This window comes from Odontesthes bonariensis, chromosome 1 (assembly GCF_027942865.1).
Source record: "Odontesthes bonariensis isolate fOdoBon6 chromosome 1, fOdoBon6.hap1, whole genome shotgun sequence".
Lineage (NCBI taxonomy): Eukaryota > Metazoa > Chordata > Actinopteri > Atheriniformes > Atherinopsidae > Odontesthes > Odontesthes bonariensis.
Window position 1 is genome coordinate 22,074,093 of NC_134506.1, and position 19,743 is coordinate 22,093,835.

Below are 19,743 nucleotides of genomic sequence, written 5' to 3' on the forward strand. Positions count from 1 at the left end.
GAGCTTCCGCCTAAGTCATAGGACCGGGCAGGCTGCGTTCAGTTAAGAGCAAAAAGGCCGTCCAGGAAGGCGGTAACTGTCGGATAATGCTATAAATAAAGAAAACACACTGTTTACTGTGTCAAATACTATTTATTTCGTGGTTTTATATCTATTCTAAAACAACGAAAAAAGTGCTTTAAACGTTTTCGATTAGGGTTCTTAGAACCCGTACCAACAGGGTGAGGAGACACATAAATTGAACGCACCCTTCATATGATATGTAAACAATTAAGAGGATCAAGCTGTGGTTCAGGAAACAGCAAGATAGCGACACTTTAAGATAGACAGCATCAAGGGCGTCAGTTTGGTTTTAGAGGTGGTGGGGACAAAAAACGTAATGCATTCTATGCCCCCCACGCCAGCATTGTAATAAAGATAGAGAACAGGTAGCCTACATAAGACATATAATATGTTTCTAATGATATTCTTTTAACTGTTTTTCATGTAGATATGAAAAAAACAACCCTCTTGAGACAAATGTTTTGCTGTATTACTGAATTGAATTGATTGATTTATGAGTACGTTATCCGAATAAGCAAATTATACATCGTTTTCTTTAATTAATCATTGAGTCATGAGTCACGATTATGTTTATGGTAAACCATGCACAATAATCACTTAACTTAACAAAATAACGAAGCCCTGTTTTCTTTCCAAACAGTCTTCCCAGTGAATATATGTATAAACTTTGATTTCACTACAGAAACTTAAAAATATGTAAAAAGAAAAAAAGAAAAAAAAGCTGGTCAAGAGAATAAAAAAACACTGAACAAGTTTCCTGTTTTTATTTACAGCATATTAGATGTACAAAAACATAAAAATATACATTTGAAAAAAAAACATCTACGACAAGTGAATAGTTGTATTTTACAGGACTGTCCATTACTTTTGATGCACTCCAACATGACTTGTTCGGGGTGTCTACAGGGTCATCTTTGGTTGCTAGATCACAATATAAAATGTATTAATGCAAGCAGGCGCTATTCTGTTGCAGTAGTCAAAATCTCATGGGCGCATTAAGTCAATACTTATTTAAAGAACAGTAGTACTCATCCTGACACGATAGAGTACCAAATACATGGGCCACCAGCATTTGCAGCTATGCCTTCATACCTTACTTAGCATTTCACCCAAAACTTTTTACATCATATACAAGATATTCATCGGAATAATTGCTTTTGTGGTGGAACTATCTCTTTAGTAGTGCTAGTGTTCCCAACAAAACACTTGTTATCTATTAGTCCCTGACATTTAGTAGTATTTCTGTCAATAATTCACCTCTACCTGTGAAAGAAGCCTATGTTAAAACTAAATACACACTCTATATACAGTATCATCGACATTCGGTATATATTTGTTCAACTGCCATATTTGTGATTCATCGTGAGTCTGTTACCAAGAGTCCCATGAAGCAACATGTGCAGCATCAAGCAGTATTCAAATACACAGATGAGAGCTTTTGATTTTAATCCTGACGACTTTAAATCTTAAGAAAGGTGTAAAGACATATTTCCAAACAAAGAAAAGAGATCCAGATTCCTTTCTGAGAACGCAGATGCAGATCAACGCTCCGCACATCTTCATGTTTTCCTCTTAAACCCCTGTGAGAAGTCCTCTTGCTTGAATTGTCCACATAGTCAGAGTAAGATCTGCTCTACAATGGCTTTGTGTGAAAACCGGTAACTACAGAATACTCTTAAAAGGGCCAGTGAATAAAGAGTTACTGTTGCCAGTATCTGCTCTTTTAAGGACGAAGAAATCTCAAGACTTTGGAACGCAGGAAGCGGATGAAGGATTTAGGGAACATTTCTTTTGATTCTTGTGCCGTGTAGTTGAAGAAGTTCTGTGGGTGAGCCAACACGTCAAACAGCGCCTTCATGAGCTTTTTATCCTGAGGAGAAAATTAACTCTGTTAATGGAAAGCGAAGGTATTCAATTCAGATGACAGAGAATGTGATCAGTGGTCTGTACTTTTACTTATCTCCTCTAGAGGGCACTATACGCTCACAGGATACAATTTAACACAATCTTAGGTTTGAGACATAAAATGCTATCATTCAAATGTTTTTGTTAGCACAGATGTGGGGGTTTTGTTGTATTTTACAACGTAATGTTTTATAATCAATAGAAATTGTATATCAATATGTTTATGCAGGATCGGATGTCTGACAGGGCTTCAGACTTCCCCACATTGGAGTAAAGAACACACAGAACCATTACTGGTCTTTGTTGCACATCTGAATAGAGAAGATGAAAAACACAGATACCTTGAGGATTTCCTGGTGATTCTCTGACGCATATAATCTTCCATCTCTGACGATGTCTTCAATCAGTTCTGTGTAGTCCTCTGAAACAAATAACATCCACAAACAGCTCCTCAGAGTCACAAATCAAATACTAACTATGTAACAAAATGAGGTTATTCAGTGTTGGGGTAGAGAGAGCAACAGGAAACAGAGTTATGTATTAAATCTACAAATAAATGTTGCAAGAATCACTTACAGTACGAAGAAAAAAAGAGTTTTTGAATTATAGCTATTAATAAAAATGCTTGTAACTACTACAGGGTTTAATCTCAGTATAGACTTCCTCTTATATATACATATATGTACATTATACTGTGCATTAATAACGCCTTTGTGCATATTTCCAGACGACAATATTAGCAGTTAATACATTAAAGCAACACATTTGAATACGACACCATCAAGCTTACAGACTGTGTAAGTAACTTAGATCTAACGGTATTTGTTCAAACACTAATCTATAACCTGTCACATTTCAAAAGTAACCTCGTATGTAGAGGACAAAACATCCTGCTTCCTCTCACCGTCGTATGTCACATAGGGAACCTGGAAGCCTTTCCCACTGTTTCCCTCGTTGGACCTGAACTGAATCCACAGCCTCTTTGAGCGGGAGGTGAAAGCGATGGGACGTTCATACGTCTGACACGTCTCATAGGTCGTCACAGAGTTGGGCAGAGCTGTGAGTTAAAGGTGTGTGCACAAAGCAGGACATCTTTCAGTTATTTAGGATATAAGGAAAGAAGTCTATTGTGGTCCTGTGGAAGATCAATAAGACACTTCATGTTGACTCATTGTGTCAACCAGCCAGAAACTTTTTATAACATCTTGACCACGTTGATGTAGAGTTGAATTAATTCAACTTTGCACTTTGCACTCACTCCCAGCCCAATAGTTTCCCAGAGTTAAGCATAACCAACCTAAACTAAATTTCAACCACTCGGAGGAGTTGTAACACACACACACACAGTTAAAACTCACAGCTTTTTCTCATTACTAAGTAGTCTCCACATTCGTCATCAATGGGCAGGAAGATTTCTGGTACAACAATAAGGATCCTGCGCTTGGGCGGTGGGTTGATGGTCCACGTGCACTCGATGTTGGCAGGGTAGTTCCCTGGATAGTTGGGGGATTCGATGTAGCCAGTAAAATCTCCCAGCTCTCCTCCACACTGTCTGTCTAGTAAGTAACACAAATGTGTCAGGAGTGTCACTTATTGGGAAACCGCTGCAGTGCTTCACTTTCACAGGCTTTTCTGGTTATACACGCTCTTACTTTTGCACTGCATGATATTAGTGGAGCCGTCGAAGTCAGTGGTTGTGTTACCGGGACAGGCGACACAGTAATTCTGGCCAATCTCCCCTTGATATGTCCCCATTGGGCAGCGGATGCAGCGGTGTGTGCTGGTGTTGTAGTAATGTCCCGGAGAGCACTGGACTGCAGGAGCCAAGCGTAGTAACAGAAGAGTTAGTCAGTTGACATAAACATCTCAATATTCTCTGTTACACTTGAAAGACTACTCTCTACTGAACTGGTCTGAAAAACTTCCAAAATGGTATACTCAGGAAAACTAGGGAAAACCATTTACATTCTGCATAAATAAACACAACCTTAAACTAAACTAAAATGTGTTTCCAGGGTACAGACCACACAGCAGCTGCAGAGGGCAGCAGAGTTCTTGTCAACATCCACGATTCATGAGGTGAAGTGGAAAAAAAACGTAAAAATCCCCACAACCGCAAATGTTTCACTTTATTTTATAAGTTTGACAGTCTTTCATAAACTGTCTCTGCTCCAATAGAACCATAAAAGCCCCTCATTTATGTTAGAAATTAATCTAAACAGGAGTAATTAAGCAATGAGAGCACAGATGATCTCACACCTTTGGTCTCACACTCCTGAAAGGTGACAGCTCCACTGCGTTTGGTGACCAAGTTTCCTCCGCAGGGGAAACAGGAAGTGCGCCCCACTTCTGGCTGGTACGTTCCCAGTGGACAGGACAGGCAAGGGATGAAGCCATCATGAGAGTACTGACCAGGGGAGCACTGACCTGAACACACACAATGAAGTATTTGGTCAGCTCAGACTGTGAACTCAAAAACAGCAAAACCTCTGTTTACAGTTTTAGAACTGCACAGTTTGATTAGTCACATATTTTCACAGTGTTTCGTGAGGGATAGAAGATAAAAGACTCTCTTAGTCTATTAAGATAAGCATTTGTGGTACAGCTTAAGCAAATGTTATAGGAATTATGCCACGTTTCTTCTGCACCTCTCACACAGTGTAACTCCGGTTTGACTAATAGAAAATGGGCGCCTGTAGGAATCTGCTGATAACTCTTCTTGTTTAGTCTGTCTAAGGAGATGGGATCTGGGATTCGGCCACAAAGTGACTGTGATAACGCCCATAGTGGCTCCTTCAGCTGTTACTCAGGCCTGAAAAAAGCCTGAAAACATTTACCTTGTGAATTCAAATACATCTTCATCACCTGAACTCAAGCTTCTTTGGGTTTACACAAAGCAGAACATCTGCCAAGGAGAGATCTTTATCATGGCACCAGCGCTTCCTGTGTGGCTCAGACTCACAAAACACTTTTTCACACTCATTGTCTGGGCCTTTATCAGACTTTTGTGATGTTATGTTTCCCTTTAGCTTAAATGCTTATGTATTTTTCAGATTCACTCAAAAATGTGTTGTGCTGCACATTTTAATGCTACAAGTTAGACTAGAGGATAGATACCGTTACTCAATAGTATATATTAATGCACAGCCAAGCAGCTGGTTAACTTCCCAAAAAAGAGTGAAAAGGTGGAGAATCAGCTAATATCTGAGGTAGCAAAAATGGAGATGGACTTATATCATATATAACCACCTACTATGATTACGAATTGAACTGTTAACGGCTCCAGTACTGAAAGACTGTGGACAATTAATGACTTGATGAAGAAGGAGAAGGCAAACTGTAGATGTCTGCTCCTGCACTGTGGTGCCAGTGACCTTAAAAAGTTGCTTCTCAGCTGTTTGTCAGTATGTATGATTTGTATGATTGTAGTTATAGATAGTATTACCATAAGCTTTGAAACAAATTTGTCTGGTCTGTGTTCATCATTTCCTGGCAACAATATCAATTGACCAACTGTACAAAACCTAACAATTCAAATATGCCCCAACGAGTTAACGACAAGCTGCTTTATATATCACAATAACCATTTAATTTGATCTTCAATCCTATCACTTTCAGTCAAGACATCAAATGTATAGTAACCTTAGACATAGCCATGTTTTAAACGCAGATCACACACACGAAGGGCTACCAGTTTGTTGATATAAATAGAATCTTAATTCTATGAAAATATTGTTTATGTGTCCATATTTTTATTAGGATTAAGAATTATATTTAGATTTTGTTAGTCACACACAACCGCTCACCTCCGCACTCTGACATGTTTCGAGCTCCGACCACCTTGGACACTTCTCTTCCTTCAGGTGTTGGACAGACCTCACAAGACATCTGTCCCTCCTCATCCTGATACGTTCCAGCTGGACAAAGCACGCACCGTCCTTGATCGCCATCGAAGTACATCCCAACACTGCAGCTCACTAGCAGATAAGTGGGGAAAATAGAACGTAAAAAATGGATTACTTTAGTATTAGGCTGTGATAGATGTATTGTTTTCTTAAAAATAAAACTGCTATATGGATTCAAGCTGAAACAAATCAAACTGCTCAACAAAGAGAAACTGCAAATTCTTCCTTAGCAACTGTTAACACTTAAGATAAGACACCCAAAACAGACCGAACTTACGTTGTGTCTGAACATGTAATTAACGTAATTTAGCCGACAGAACAGAGACAGGTAGGTTAAACATAGTGCAAAAAACATTTGAGGACAGAAAGACAGTGTGATATGCAGACATGAATCAACAAATATAGCAGTTTTCCCCGTGGCAACACATAATCATACAGTTTTCACCAGAGAGCAGATAAACACATTAAAGACAGCGGTTATATTCAATGACAGCAACATTAAAGTAACCCAGACTTCAACTGCACTCTCAAGTGTAATCAAGGGGAGGCCATGTGGATACTTGAAACGGATAAACACAGTGAAGAGCAGCAAGTTAAATGTTCACATCAAAGGTATCGGCTCTGCCTTATTGGAGAGTTCGATGTTAATGAACAGGCAGGCAACCGTCAAGTTGTACTACAGCTACGTCATAAACAAGCTATTCACCTGAAAGTTTATACATACATATATATATATAATTATACATTTGTATAATTATACGTGCTTAATACAGATTGTTTCTTGCCATTAAAGCCAAGTTTGACATTCCTCATATAGTAAAATAAATGCCAGCCTGCTGTCTTTCGTACATACACATACATCTCACATACACACTTTGTACACAAATTAAATATTCTACAAAAAGCCGTCAAAAGCGTCATTAAACTGCTCAAATGCTTTTGCACTCCAGCTAAACACAGTCACACAGAATCCGCGGGAGAAAGGAGCACCGGTCTTTCCACCGCTGCCTTTCTTCCTAATACTTGAAAACATAACACAGCTGTGCACCAGGAACTTCTAATGCCAGCATAAGCACACCCACCTATTTTAAAAGCAAATCCAGAGGTAAGTCAGAGGGGGTATTTCCCCCACAAAAGAGCAAAGGCTTGATTACAGGGACCAAAACACGGTTTTGCTTTGGTTCCTCCCATTCAGAGTGATGCCTGTAATTAATTTGGGAATTACTGTGTCTGTCTGATAGCCTAAAGAACTTGACTTGAAAACTGTAGCTGATCTCACACAAGAATAAATCAATTAAATCACTTGGTCTTTAGTGCAAAATGTGCCTCAGATGCTGCCTGTGAGTAAAGATCCACTGCCTCCATAAGCTTGACACACAAAAGTCTGAATGTAGCTCCATTATACGAAGCTCAGCAAATTGTTGGATTTTCCTCTAAAGAGTGAAAATGTAATTCTATCAAGAGCAGTTCATTTTTGAAGCCCTTTGTTTATTCTGAAAGACCATGAGGAGCCATCATTGCATTGTCCTCTAACAGCTTTTATTTGACAGAGGGAAACAGGGAGGGAAGAGGAGAGAGTGAGAGTGAAAGAGAAAAAAACCTTGAAGCCTTTCAAATGCAAAGAGCACTTCTATAGAGTCCTCGAATTGATGGCCCCAAAGAGGTTTAAAAGACCTTTCACCTCTATTCAAGCCCCGTTTTTTTCCTACTTGATGACATAGGAAAACACTACGGTATCACAGTGGTAAGGAGCTGAACCCAATAAAAGGGGTCAGGTTTCTGAATCCCCCCATTCTGCTCGGCCCAATCACCGCTTGCGCCCATCAAGCAGAGGCCCAAACAGCTGATGCTAATTGATTCCCATGGTGTGGCTGAAGTCAATTCTCTTTAGCAGTTTAGTGGCTGGGGGTCATGCAAAGTGGCCCCAGCTGGGGGAAAAGGTGGGGGGTACCCCATACTCAAACTGCCAGCTTGAATCAACAGCACTTCCTAAAAATCTTAAATATTAAAACAAACAAGTTGACTACCACACTCAAAAAGACAAGCGGATGTGCAGCATGTATCATAGATCTTCTTCGCTGAGCCTTTCGACAGGTATGTTTAATTTTTACATAAAAACACATTGTACTGCTCTCTAATTTAGAAGTTCAAATAAAAAGAAAAGAGTAAAGACTTTCTGAAATATAAATTTGCACTGCCGACAGCAACTAAAACACACCACAGAAACATGGGAGAAATGCCCTAAATGCTGCACACTATTTTCTGCAAATTCACAGAAGCCTGTGTTGTCGTTCCTCTGAGGGGAATAAGGACGAGCCCCAAATGGGGTTTTCAATGGAGTGGGCAAACTGAAAAGGACTAAACTGCACTCTGCGCTAAGCCAGGGCGGGGGGTGGGGGAGGAGGGAAAAATATAGCTCCTTTAAAGAGCTGGAGGTTAAGAAGAATGCCTCGCAGACCCCCCTTTCTCCTCTCCCAAATTACATGTCTACACCCCTGCCATGGCCAATAGACTGTTTAATGTTGACCTGAAAGCATAGCTGAAGAATTAAGGAATCAAGACATTTAAGGTCTGTTTTACAAAAGATGGAAAAATTGAACAGGAGCAGGAAACTTGACACAAGTAACGGGTCCATCAGCTCTATTCTTCTCATGTGGCGTTGAGGAGCTGGCTATGCATCACATATAAACATCTGTAAAACGGCACAAAGCACATGCTGAGTAAATATTTAGACATTTAAAAAGAGGACAGGCACCAGTATCCTGATGAGATGTTTCAGCAGGCAGCAAACTTACTGAGAGGCCTGAAAATAGGGGCTTACAGCAGCATCAGCCAGGAAAAATGCAAGCCAACTCTCAGCTCTTTTCCCCTAACAGTGTGCGGTCACATTTAACCAATATTTTCTCCATCACACGTTGTATATAAAAGTCAGCGAGGAGGCAACAGCGACCAGGAGACCTGCCATGAGTCCTAATGCAACACTCTTATCCCAAAGAGATGCTGGAAGATCTCATAGCTTGGAACCTCAACAACAGTCTCTCTGTTCTTCCACACAAACTCACTCTCCCCTCTAACTTGCTCATTACAGCATGTCTGAGAACCAAATACGGCATTCATCTGGCCCACACCTGTTCCATATCCAATCATTAAACCAACTTGTCTAAATATATCTTACTGGCATGGGCCATTTCAACTACTCAAAGACAAGACTACAGGTCTACTGCGTGTATGGGGCACACCTGGAGCCAACACCGACTTAAAAACAAAGAGGTTGGAGAGAGGAATATTTCCAGTGTGCCTGGCTCAATGATGCTTGCCCTGATCTTTAATATAGTTTGTGTTCTGAATAAGTGAATTAAACTCACCACATTTCCTGCCCACCAGCACTTGACCTGCCACACAGTGTCCTGGCAGCTCTGCCGGTTGGCCCAGACTCTTCGAAAGCTCATAGTCAGTCCCGGCAAAGTGGAGGTGGAACTGCTCCCGGTTGATGGACTTCCTCAGGGTCCTGATGGTCTTCTTGAGCCTCCTCTCTGAACGCCGACGCACGCAGTTCAGGTCACAACTCTCTGCTGAGAGAAGCAGTTGATACCACAACTGTTTGCAGGCCAAAACTTAACAGTGCATAACTATAGTAAACCGAGATTTCATGCCTGGATTCCCACATGCTTACCTCACAAAAGAAAAAAAAAAACACTCTCAGATACCAAGACTATAGAAATCAAGCAATTAAAATAGAAGATGCCTCGACCCCGTGCTCCAAACCTAGCGCCCACCACCACCACCAAAGTCAAGTCAAAACAGGAGATACTTTAATGGTTTGCTTTGTTTAGTGACAGACAGCAGCAAAAGAAAGACAGACAGAGAATAAGGAGCGAAGGTCACAAGCAGGCAGGAAGTGCAGAGAGACCAACCTGTTACCTCCTCAAGGTTCACATCCAGCTCAAACTCAGCTGTGATGGAGGAGCTGTCCTCCTCGCCAGCTTTCCTGCTGTGACGGCTGCGTGATCTCTGTCCCGACGTGGTGCAGCGCAAGCTCACATAGCTAAACTGGACATTTTCAGTGAAGAGGAACCTGCTATCTGTGAACATGGGAGACAGCCACCCCCCCATGACCACGCCACAGCCAGCAGACACATTTACAACACACAAAATCACACAATTGTTAAAGAGTTAAAGTACAAACTCACATTGTTTAACATCTTAAAATATATTTTGGAAATTCTAAGTAGAGAGCTGAGAGTGGACAGGAAATAATGTATCTCTTTCAGTAACAGCGAGCAATGAAAAAGAGCATGCTGAACTCTTTTGGAGAGGCAACATAATCGTACATTCAAAAACCCATTTGATTGATGGCTGGGTCAACCCGATTGAAAGGCATGCTATGGCTAATTACATCCTCCCCTGTCACTGCCAGACAAAGTGCAGCTCCAAGACATTCAAAACACTCAAAACCACATCACTTTCCCCACAAATCTCTTTCACATTTGCCCTTGGTTTTTTGGTTTTCTTTGAAGCAGCTTTCAGGTCTGATTTAACTTCTCAAGATGCTGGCAGCACTTACTAAACCCAAATTGTTTTTGCAACATGAAGGAGATGTAATTCTAATCCTTATCTATCTGTCATCTAAGTCTGGTGTTTGAAGGTATTGTTGGGCTTCCTGTACCTGAGTGTGCCGAGTTTAAGCTCTCCCTGAGTTTCTCCTGACTTCGTTTTAAGTTGCACTTTGCAGTGCCAGACTTAAAAGTGGCTGTGGTCTTAATGCGTGGAACACTGGCCTTTCCTGGACCTGGAGGACAGAAACAGAAAATCTTGTCATTTTGATCTATTTACATATCAACTGAAAACCAGAAACACAAGCCTGAGCTGTTCCTGAGTTACTGTTTTGTACGGCAAAGCAGAAAGATTGATGTAAATCTGTGAGGTTTTGTACTTGCCTAAGCAATACAAGCCACTGTTGTTCTTTTGTGCGTCAGTCAAGCAGGGCAGAGGCATTCCACAGGTCACCGTGTAGGAATCCTCCGTCCCTGAAAACACACAAGAGGCCATGACACGCAGACCAATACTGACAAAAGTTAGGACCACAAAAGCCAAGTGAGAGAGCAAAGAGGAAGCATGTAGGAACATGACGAGTCGCTCCGTAGAATGAAGCTGACAACTGTTCACACAACTAGATCTAAAACAGCTTGACTTAAGCCCTTTTCAGACATGGGATTCGTAACATTGATGGCTTCATCAATCAGTTAAAGCTACAGCATTCAGTAATTGAGGCATGAGTCACTTTTAAGTTAATGTTCCCTATGGATTCATTCGGGTTTAACCACGACAGTGATGGAGAGCCACTGTATGCACACAATATTTGCCATTCCAGGGAGACTGGACAGTGGATTAAGTACAATATAATGCCAAAGTCAGAGTTTACAGAGAACAAAATATTACGTTGCCATAACAATTCATATCAGCCTCCCAAACACACTGTGGGTGTGTTTATTGACTCATTCTACAGCTGCTGTGATAATAGGCTCTTATTGGCTTCTCATTTAGATGATTTTATTGCACAGTGGCAGCATTCAGCACAGAAATGTGCTGTGATGAAAGTGGTTTGTTAATGTGACTCGGCTCACTCTTGTTAGATTACCATTGCAAAGTTTTACAGGAAAGCACCAGCATGCATAATTCGACATACAGACGTTCAGTTGCCGTCAGATTAATGGAAAGGAGCGCATGTCTGAGAGACGCTTTGGTAAATAACTGCATTTCTGTGCCATGCTTTTCCACTGTTAACATTGATCATATATATTACACTCATCATTTGTTTGCATGCTTTCTGACATCTCCACCGAGGCCAGTTAATCCAAAGAAGTAAACCCATGATTTAAAAGAAATATCCAAATTGACAGTAATTAGGTCCTGTGAAACATTTTGATCGATTTTGGTGGTTAAAAGTGAAAACATGGGTTAAAATGATGACCTTGATGCAACCTTTCAAGGACTGTTAAACTTTGAGGAGGACTGCTGAGCTTCTACTGAACAGTATTCAATCAGAAATGTCTGTGTTGAGTGTTAAACAGTCCACAAAGGTGAGCAATCGAGGGCAGTCTTTTTCTACATTTCTAAAAGGCCGAGATATCGAAGCTGAGCCAGTGGGAGCAGGACAGCAAACACCAGCATGTGTAAGGCAACACTTTCTAATTTCCAACTGATCACATAACAGCAATGCGTCTCGAGCTCTTTGTGTCACCTTTTAACTCACGGTTACACCTTTACCATCACTTTCTGATGCAGGGGAAATGTACAGCTCCATATTACCAGTTATCCCTCTGCTGCAGTAGCTGACACACCGGCTGCCCCAATAGTAAATAACAACAGGAAAATGTCTGTCAATAGTACTTGATTATAAACAACTAACATGGATCACATTGGGATATCAGTGGGGTGGAAGAGGAGAGAGACCTGACTCCTGAACATGAGGGTCGCGTTTGAGTCCAAATCTTGAGATTGTTTCTCACTTCCAACTCTCTCTATATTTCTGCCTTCCTTCCCTCTGCTACTGTATTACTTAATGAAGCAAAAATAAGCACTTGGTTAAGTTTAAACATTTAAAGCATCTGGTTAACTTAAGACATTAACAGTAGTTGGTTAAGCTTAAGAAAACATCACGGTTAGACGTTAGAATAAACAATAACATTCATTTTATTGTTGAAACCTATGGTGACATTTACCACATTGCCATGGCGACGCATCCCACAACTGTTACATTAGCTTGGGTAACCCAGCAAGTTCAAAAATTATACTTGGGGGTACCTTCTCCATTCAAAATCCTGAATGACTAAGCATCAGGATGTAACAAGTGAGTGAGAACAAGCAAGTGCAGGCGTGTAACAAAACAACAAACTTTTCAAATGTGTAGGTTAGCTTTAGTTAATGAGAAAACTGTAAGATTGAAGATAGATCTGCAAGTTGACAATAACAGGTAAGTCATGCTATACAGAGATCTGGCTCAACTCACCACTACTGATGTGAACTTGGGACTGGCAGGTCAAAAAGCAGCGGTCGCCTCCCTGCTGCTTACTACAGTTCAAGGTAGGTTTAGAGGGGGGGCTTGCAGGTGGAAAACCATCAGCCTCTGGATAAAAACCACAACAAAACTCAAAGGTAAAAAAGAAAATGCTTGATTGCAGCTGAACACGAGCATGAGGCGCCAAAGATACATGGTTGTACAATCATTGTTGCACTTTGAATGTTTTACTCAAGCACAAGAGAAATCAAGTGACAGAGAGAAAAAGAGAACAATTCAAAGTATCTCCTGTTTTTGTCCCCCAGGTTTTAGTCCACGATGTCATAAACACAATTTCCGAAAGACAGAAGAAAAGCACTCAGCAAATGTGGAGGAAGCTTACCAATGCAGTCCTTTTTGTTCCAGTGTAGCTTATAGCCAGGATGGCAAAAGCACTCAAATCCACCCATGGTGTTCTCACAACCCTGCTCACAACCACCATTGTTCACACTGCATTCATTTATATCTGGGATGAAAAGGTAAAACCATTTTTTACAACCCACAAGTGACCAAGAAGGTTTTTAAGAGTGACACAGGTCTAAATTCAGCACTGGGGCTTTACACTCAGATTGTTATGTGTAACCTCCTCCACACAGCTCGGTCTTACCTCCGCAGTGGGCCAGTCCGTACATGGTGTAGCCTTTGTTGCACAGACACTGAAAACCACCGGGGGAGTTCACACATGTGTGATCACATGTGCGCTCAAAATAACACTCATCTATATCTGTAATCAAAATCAGGCAGATGACATAATAGCAGGGCAGTCAGTTGCAATCTTCATCAAGAGGAATTTCCCACTCAGAGATGTGTGACATGTGGTACATCAGGTGGAATAATGACTTTCGTCAGCAATTACAGTCTCAGTGAGATCTTTTAAATTCATTTACATCATGTCAGCATCATTAAGCTTTAGGGTTAAACTAAAACAGCAAAATTCCAAGAGAAAAATGGAAGTTTTTCCCCATCTTATCTCTATCATGTGAGTCATTTTTTGCCCCAACCTGTCGAAAGACTTTCTACCTTGACACGAGCGTTCATCAGACTGAAGCTTAAAGCCCTTTCTGCAGTTGCACTCAAAGCTGCCAATGGTGTTCCTGCAGAAGTGTTCACAGCCGCCGTTGTGAACTTCGCACTCGTCAATATCTGAGAGAAACAAGTGACCGCATTTCAAGCAAAATTAAGGTTACAAATCTGCCAAATCTGTGTTTCAGTGTGCTGTTCCTCTCTGTGAAGGTCTTATTGTGAGCGGGAAGTCTGACCTTTGCATGTTTTTCCATCCGGCTGCAGTATGAAACCGATGGGGCAGCTGCAGCGCACGCCTGTGGATGTGTCTTTACAGGTGCAGTCACAACCGCCATTGTTCAAGGCACAGGTTTCTGCAGTTACAGCACATATATCACTATGTGTGAATGACCTTCCACCTGCTAAATGATTCTGAATTACTTCTCTATTTCAGGTACACATCTACAAAATGGGCTTTTCAGGAGCATTGTGCCCTCAAAACATCTGGATTCTGGACCATTTTAAAAATGTACAATTTGTTTTATATATTTAGATTGCTTTTGTGTCAAAACTGCTTTGAAGACAGCGTTTAACATTGATAGATATTAATGGGAGCAGACAAATGAGTCCCTAATGCTTTGCTGGTAGGCTGCATAGTTGTACGTCTGCAGACACGTACATTCACAACGGGCGCTATTTATAACGCAGGACCTGACTCACAGAGCTCATGTGCCTGATAAGGTGCCAAAAGATACAATGTTTTACACACGCCGGGTGACCCAGAACCACAGAACTGATAAATACAAACTATGCGAGAAAATATTCACACGTGGCCATTCTCAAATGGGAGGAAAATGTGAAATGTACCACACTGTCACAAATGCATATATTTTAGGAGGGAGACTGAGGGCAAAATGGTGAGCGTGTAGTCATTTCACAGTTTGCTCAGAAGACTGAGGAATGTATCGGTTTACTAGACATTACTCTTCTTCCCGCTCCTTAGTGGTTCCCGGCAGCTCAGCACACCACCATGTAATACACAATTCAAGCTGTTGGCCTGTAAGGGGTGTCGCTCTTACCCATCAACAGTCTTCTTTTGACACGCTTGTCCACTTCAGCAAAGGATGTGGCGTTGTGGTCCGAGGACTCTGTGGTGGCGTCATCTAGCTCTGTGACGCAGGAATACAATCATTAACAGTATTGGCCAACAGATTCACTGGATTTATAAAATAACAAACCCACTAAAACTTAACCGGGTAACTTCCGCTCTTGGTGTTTGTGTCACCTTTCGAAAACCAGAAACATTTTCTGCTTGTAGTGGCTTGGTGTGCGTCAGATAATACAGCAGATCAGAATCTGGAGACAACATTGCAGTTACACGCCTGGACCTCACACACACTGCTGCTGGAAGAAGAGATACAACCCACTATCTGACAACTGATTCTTATCCCTCTAAACAATTGTGCGGAAAAAAAGCACACTGCGTAAGAAAAGAGCTAATCTTGTGTTTTCATCTATTCATCAAGATAGTATCCATGTTATGAAAGAAAAAAATCCAACTAGTTTTGTTATATTCTTAGCAGAAATGACAACTCTGATGATCAGACACAATGGAATGCTGCTTCAAAAAACATCCAGTTTTCCCATCTTGTTGAGCAAAGGATGTAAATGATTCCTATTTCACACACTCAGGATATATAATGTCCATAATGTGCTCGTTTTCTTTCTTTCGTTGAGCTATACAATATTTTAAACATAATCTAACTTCAAGTTGATTGGTTAAAAACATTACTGAAATGTTACTGAGCTTTTTGGGTCCTCCCTTTGCGTCAAGAGTGTTATGCAGCTTTTTTGTGGAGGTAAAAGACCAGAAACAGTACAAAGCCCAGAGTGCAGGACAAATGGCTTAATCACATCACTCCCGAGACAACTAAACCGGGCATTCTTTAGTCAATGGTTTTCTTCCCTATTTAATGATATCACCATGTAAACATTTGCCTAATGTGACTAGTTTGGCACACCACAAACAGAAAATACACAGCGGCTATTCAGCCCACTATTTCTGACCAATCAATTGACCAATCAGAGCAGCCCACACATTTGGGCGTGGCCTTAAAGAGACAAGCGGTAGAACAGAGCGTTTCAGACAGCAGAGGTGTTGCAGCAACACATGCAGTATCAGTATCAATGTTAAGTTTTATTTTTTCATATCAACAGATGTAAATCTTTTCAAGTTGACCCCTAAAATAAAGCTATGAGGCAGTAAAAGAACAACTTACGGCTCTTAAACTAAGGCTCCTCTTACTAAATTTGCAGCGACTTATTAAGCTGGTGGATTGACCAAAAACAAATATATCTTTTAAATCTACCACAGTCAAAGTAAAAATGAAGCACCATTACATATATGTTCTAAATGTTTTTTATACTTCACATGCATTTCACTGAAATTCAGTCCAAAAAGTGCATTGAGTACACCAACAGCCTCACAAAAATACTCTTCATAATGATTGAATGTTTGGTAACTCTGCTATCTTTTTTTTTTAATCTCTTTTGAATTTGCAAAGATGCTGCTACAGTTTATGAGACAAGACTGATGTTCTTCGAAATGACTGAGCTACGAGCAGAAAATATATGGCATCACTCAACAGAACGTTGAAACGTACTTTTAAAGGGAGGCTTTAAAAATGAATGTGAGACCATGTTAAACGTGCGTATTAGTGCACAACCCGGACAGTTTGACTGGAGCATTTTGCATTTCCTGTGTTAACACTTACCTACACACGACTTCATGTCAGGTTGTAGAGTGTACCTGACGTGACACCTGCAAATGGGGCCATTCTCAGTGTCCTCACAGGTGTGCTGGCAGCCTCCGTTGCCATGGTTACAAGTTACTGCAGAGTAAACAATGACCACAAGGCAAACAATCAGGGCGTGCATATCTCAGTTGATGTGTTGTGTGACTTCATGCCGGTGCACTCACAGATGCAGCCTCTCTGGTTCCTGGCCAGCTCAAACCCTGGACGACACTCACAGGCCACACCCCCTTTGGGTGTTTCCTTGCAGATGTGGGCGCAGCCGTGCTCCTTATTCATACAGTTGAGGCCCTCTGGGATAGAAGGAGGGAGAGAGGTACACAATGAAACTCTCCTGCAGTGACTGACCAGTTAAACACAAAGGCACACACACTGGGAGATTAGTCTGGCATCCTCAAAGACACTGATTGTTCTCACGCCTTACACGATCCAAAAACATCCACCACTGCGTTATTTTTAGCGCCTCTACAGAGAAAAAGAATATCCTGCAAAAAAGAGCTACAGCTGGCCTCAACACAAAATACCAAAAAAAACGTTCGGTCCCCCTATGACATACATGATGCTGCTTTGAGCTGAAAACTGAGAGGAGATGCAGCACCATTTACATAGACGGGTTACAGCTGAGTGGTCAGGTCTGCAGGATTTAAAAGGGCTGTCGAGACCCAATGGAGTGGAAAGTGCTTGCATTTATGTCGACTTCAGTCAAGAAGACAAAACAAAGGCACTTCAGACTAATCTTTGACACCGAGCACAGAGAGCAGAGTGTTGCAGTTATTAACTTATTTTATTCTGCGGCACACAGAGAGCCTTTTCCCACAGCAAGCTGCTGCAGCACATAAAAGCTCAGTGACGAGAGCCAGCTTGAACCTGTCACCCCTCACTGCGCCATCCATCTCTGACTTGTAGGTGACTATGGGAGGATTTGATAATAATCTGTTCGTGATTCGATACAGTCAGGACATACAAGCATCCACAACAACAGAGAGACTTAGCTGTAAATGAACAAGACACTATTCAGGATTTCACACTCTGTGTTTACTGCAGACTTACCCACAGAGCGGTGGATGCATGTGTGCTGGTTGTCGCTGAGGAAGAAGCCCTCTTTGCAGCGGCACTCATAGCTGCCCATGGTGTTGACACAAGTGTGTTGGCACCCACCATTGTTGAACTTGCACTCATCCATATCTGAAGGACATTGCATTAAAAAACAGTTTACAAAACTCTGGAAAGTGTTTGTTATTGCCACAAACAAGCTTTTCACTCATATAAATCAAGTATGGCGGTTTTGCTGAGAGTTATAAACACTGCACATGTAACTAATGTTCTTTAAATGGGTGTGAGAAACTTCACAAACAGCCCACTCAAACATGCATTCCTCAACATCAGAGCCAATGGTTCAAGCTGTTTGCAACAGATCATGACTCTCCTTGTGGTTTTCTTACCCAGACAGTTGTGTCCGTCGTGTGCCAGATTGAATCCATCATAACAAGTGCAACGATAGTTGCCTGGTATGTTGTTGCACTCGTGTACACAACCTCCATTGTACTCCAGGTCGCATTCATCAATATCTGACGAGTAAACACCACATTAATGAGTGTTCACCTACAGATCGGAAATGTTTCAACTCAAACTATCTTAGTCGTCATACAGCAACAACAAGACCTGAGTGTCATATTCAGATGTACAGCATCTGCTATAGAAAAATAAATAGATACAAATCTCTAAATTATGTGCCAAACCTGGGTAGAGAAAGTAACATGTGGTTAATGACATTCACCCTGTTCAAATGTGGGGCTAAACATCCAAACTCTGTGATTCCACTGGTTTTGGCAACAGCTTAACAAGCAAAAAGATTACCTTCGCAGTGTTTTCCATCTCCTTTAAAGCCTGCCTTACATGTGCACTTGTATGAGCCTTGGGTAGTCTGACAAATAGCATCAATGTGACAGCCATCACTTCCCTCTGCGCACGGATCTGCTGAAATCCATATGTACATAACTTAATTTTATTAAGACGTAAGAAAATATATATATAACAGCATCATATATATTCAAAGAGTTTATATACATATATATAGTAGATATGTATGATATATAGGTAGAAAACTGACAAACACTATTAAGTAACAGTCTGCAGATGGCAATTGAAGAAGTCCTGTGAAAACTAACTTACAAACAAGTTACACAACTAGTTGTGTAAAGTTAGATGAACATGGAGCACACAAATGGCCCCACCATTAGTCATTTTAAACAAGCTACGGGTTTTGAAACTGAAAGAAAATGTGAAAATCTTAGTTGGTGAAACAACAAGAGCGCACTTCTGAAAGCGTGCGTAAAGCAGCATTTCCCACAACTGGAAAACACAACACAAACACACGCACACTCACTACAGTCCCACCTCGAATCTCTGGAAGCGCTGCGCTTTGGCGACTATTTAACAAGAGCAAAAACAAACAAAAGTCCCTTGCTGCCCAAATAGCTCCCATGGTGATATGATCCAAGTATAGAGGTCTTCTCAAAAGGACGGGTACGCACTGAAGTCGTGACCGAGCGTCCGCCTCATTTTCATTCTAGCCTGTCAATCTGCCTCACAACGGGCTTTGAAAAGAGAAAGGAGTGAGTGACTGTCTGAAAGAGAGCGAGAATGAGAGCGTGCATGCGCGTACACATAGCTCTCCGTGTGTGTGTGTTTTGATGGGATGGGGGTTAATGAATAACCGGAAGCATTGACAAAATATTGCTATGTGCTCTACGTTGACTTTTAATTTGACAGTTAAGTTCGGAAGTTCTGTGCTTTACATGGAGTTTTCTAATTAAAACAACTTTGTAAAACAGGGGTTTTAGTCTCTTAATGTCAAACATTACGTTTTTATGACAAAAAAAAAAAAATTTCCACTACACATTTATGCAAGCGTAGGTTTAACTAATGAAATAGCTAGCTCGAAAAAAAAAAAAGAACCGTAAGTTAAACAACGTGGTTGCCAGGCAACACAATTGTT

The 19,743-nt window shown here is 41.1% G+C and overlaps 1 protein-coding gene across 4 annotated transcripts; it reads right to left on the reverse strand.

Moving 5' to 3' along the window:
* Nucleotides 1-812: 812 nt before the first annotated feature.
* scube2 (signal peptide, CUB domain, EGF-like 2) lies at nt 813-19,369 on the reverse strand. Of its 4 annotated transcripts, none has more exons than XM_075460195.1 (23): nt 19,143-19,369; nt 18,603-18,719; nt 18,188-18,313; nt 17,796-17,930; nt 16,913-17,038; nt 16,707-16,823; nt 15,012-15,101; nt 14,190-14,306; nt 13,951-14,073; nt 13,538-13,654; nt 13,274-13,396; nt 12,883-12,999; nt 10,811-10,900; nt 10,540-10,662; nt 9,788-9,955; nt 9,239-9,445; nt 5,775-5,945; nt 4,228-4,395; nt 3,621-3,782; nt 3,327-3,524; nt 2,873-3,025; nt 2,310-2,389; nt 813-1,933 (listed from the first exon to the last, which is right to left on the reverse strand). In XM_075460195.1, exons 1-23 carry the CDS (start codon nt 19,228-19,230, stop codon nt 1,787-1,789), a joined length of 3,063 nt encoding a protein of 1,020 aa, XP_075316310.1. In that variant the 5' UTR covers nt 19,231-19,369; the 3' UTR covers nt 813-1,786. The 4 variants fall into 4 exon arrangements, with proteins under 4 accessions (XP_075316310.1, XP_075316320.1, XP_075316300.1 ...); XM_075460205.1 differs by having other exon boundaries at nt 9,239-9,442; nt 18,603-18,722; XM_075460185.1 differs by having other exon boundaries at nt 18,603-18,722.
* Between the last annotated feature and the right edge of the window lie 374 nt (nt 19,370-19,743).

Bases quoted from the DNA above. Each gene is read 5' to 3' on its own strand.
- scube2 (XM_075460185.1), bottom strand. From the start codon at position 19,230: ATGGGAGCTATTTGGGCAGCAAGGGACTTTTGTTTGTTTTTGCTCTTG. The intron at 17,039-17,795 runs GTAAGTCTGCAG...CTTCTATCCCAG, and splicing joins ATGCATCCACCGCTCTGTGG to AGGGCCTCAACTGTATGAAT. The intron at 4,396-5,774 runs GTGAGCGGTTGT...GTGTGTGTTCAG, and splicing joins AAACATGTCAGAGTGCGGAG to GTCAGTGCTCCCCTGGTCAG.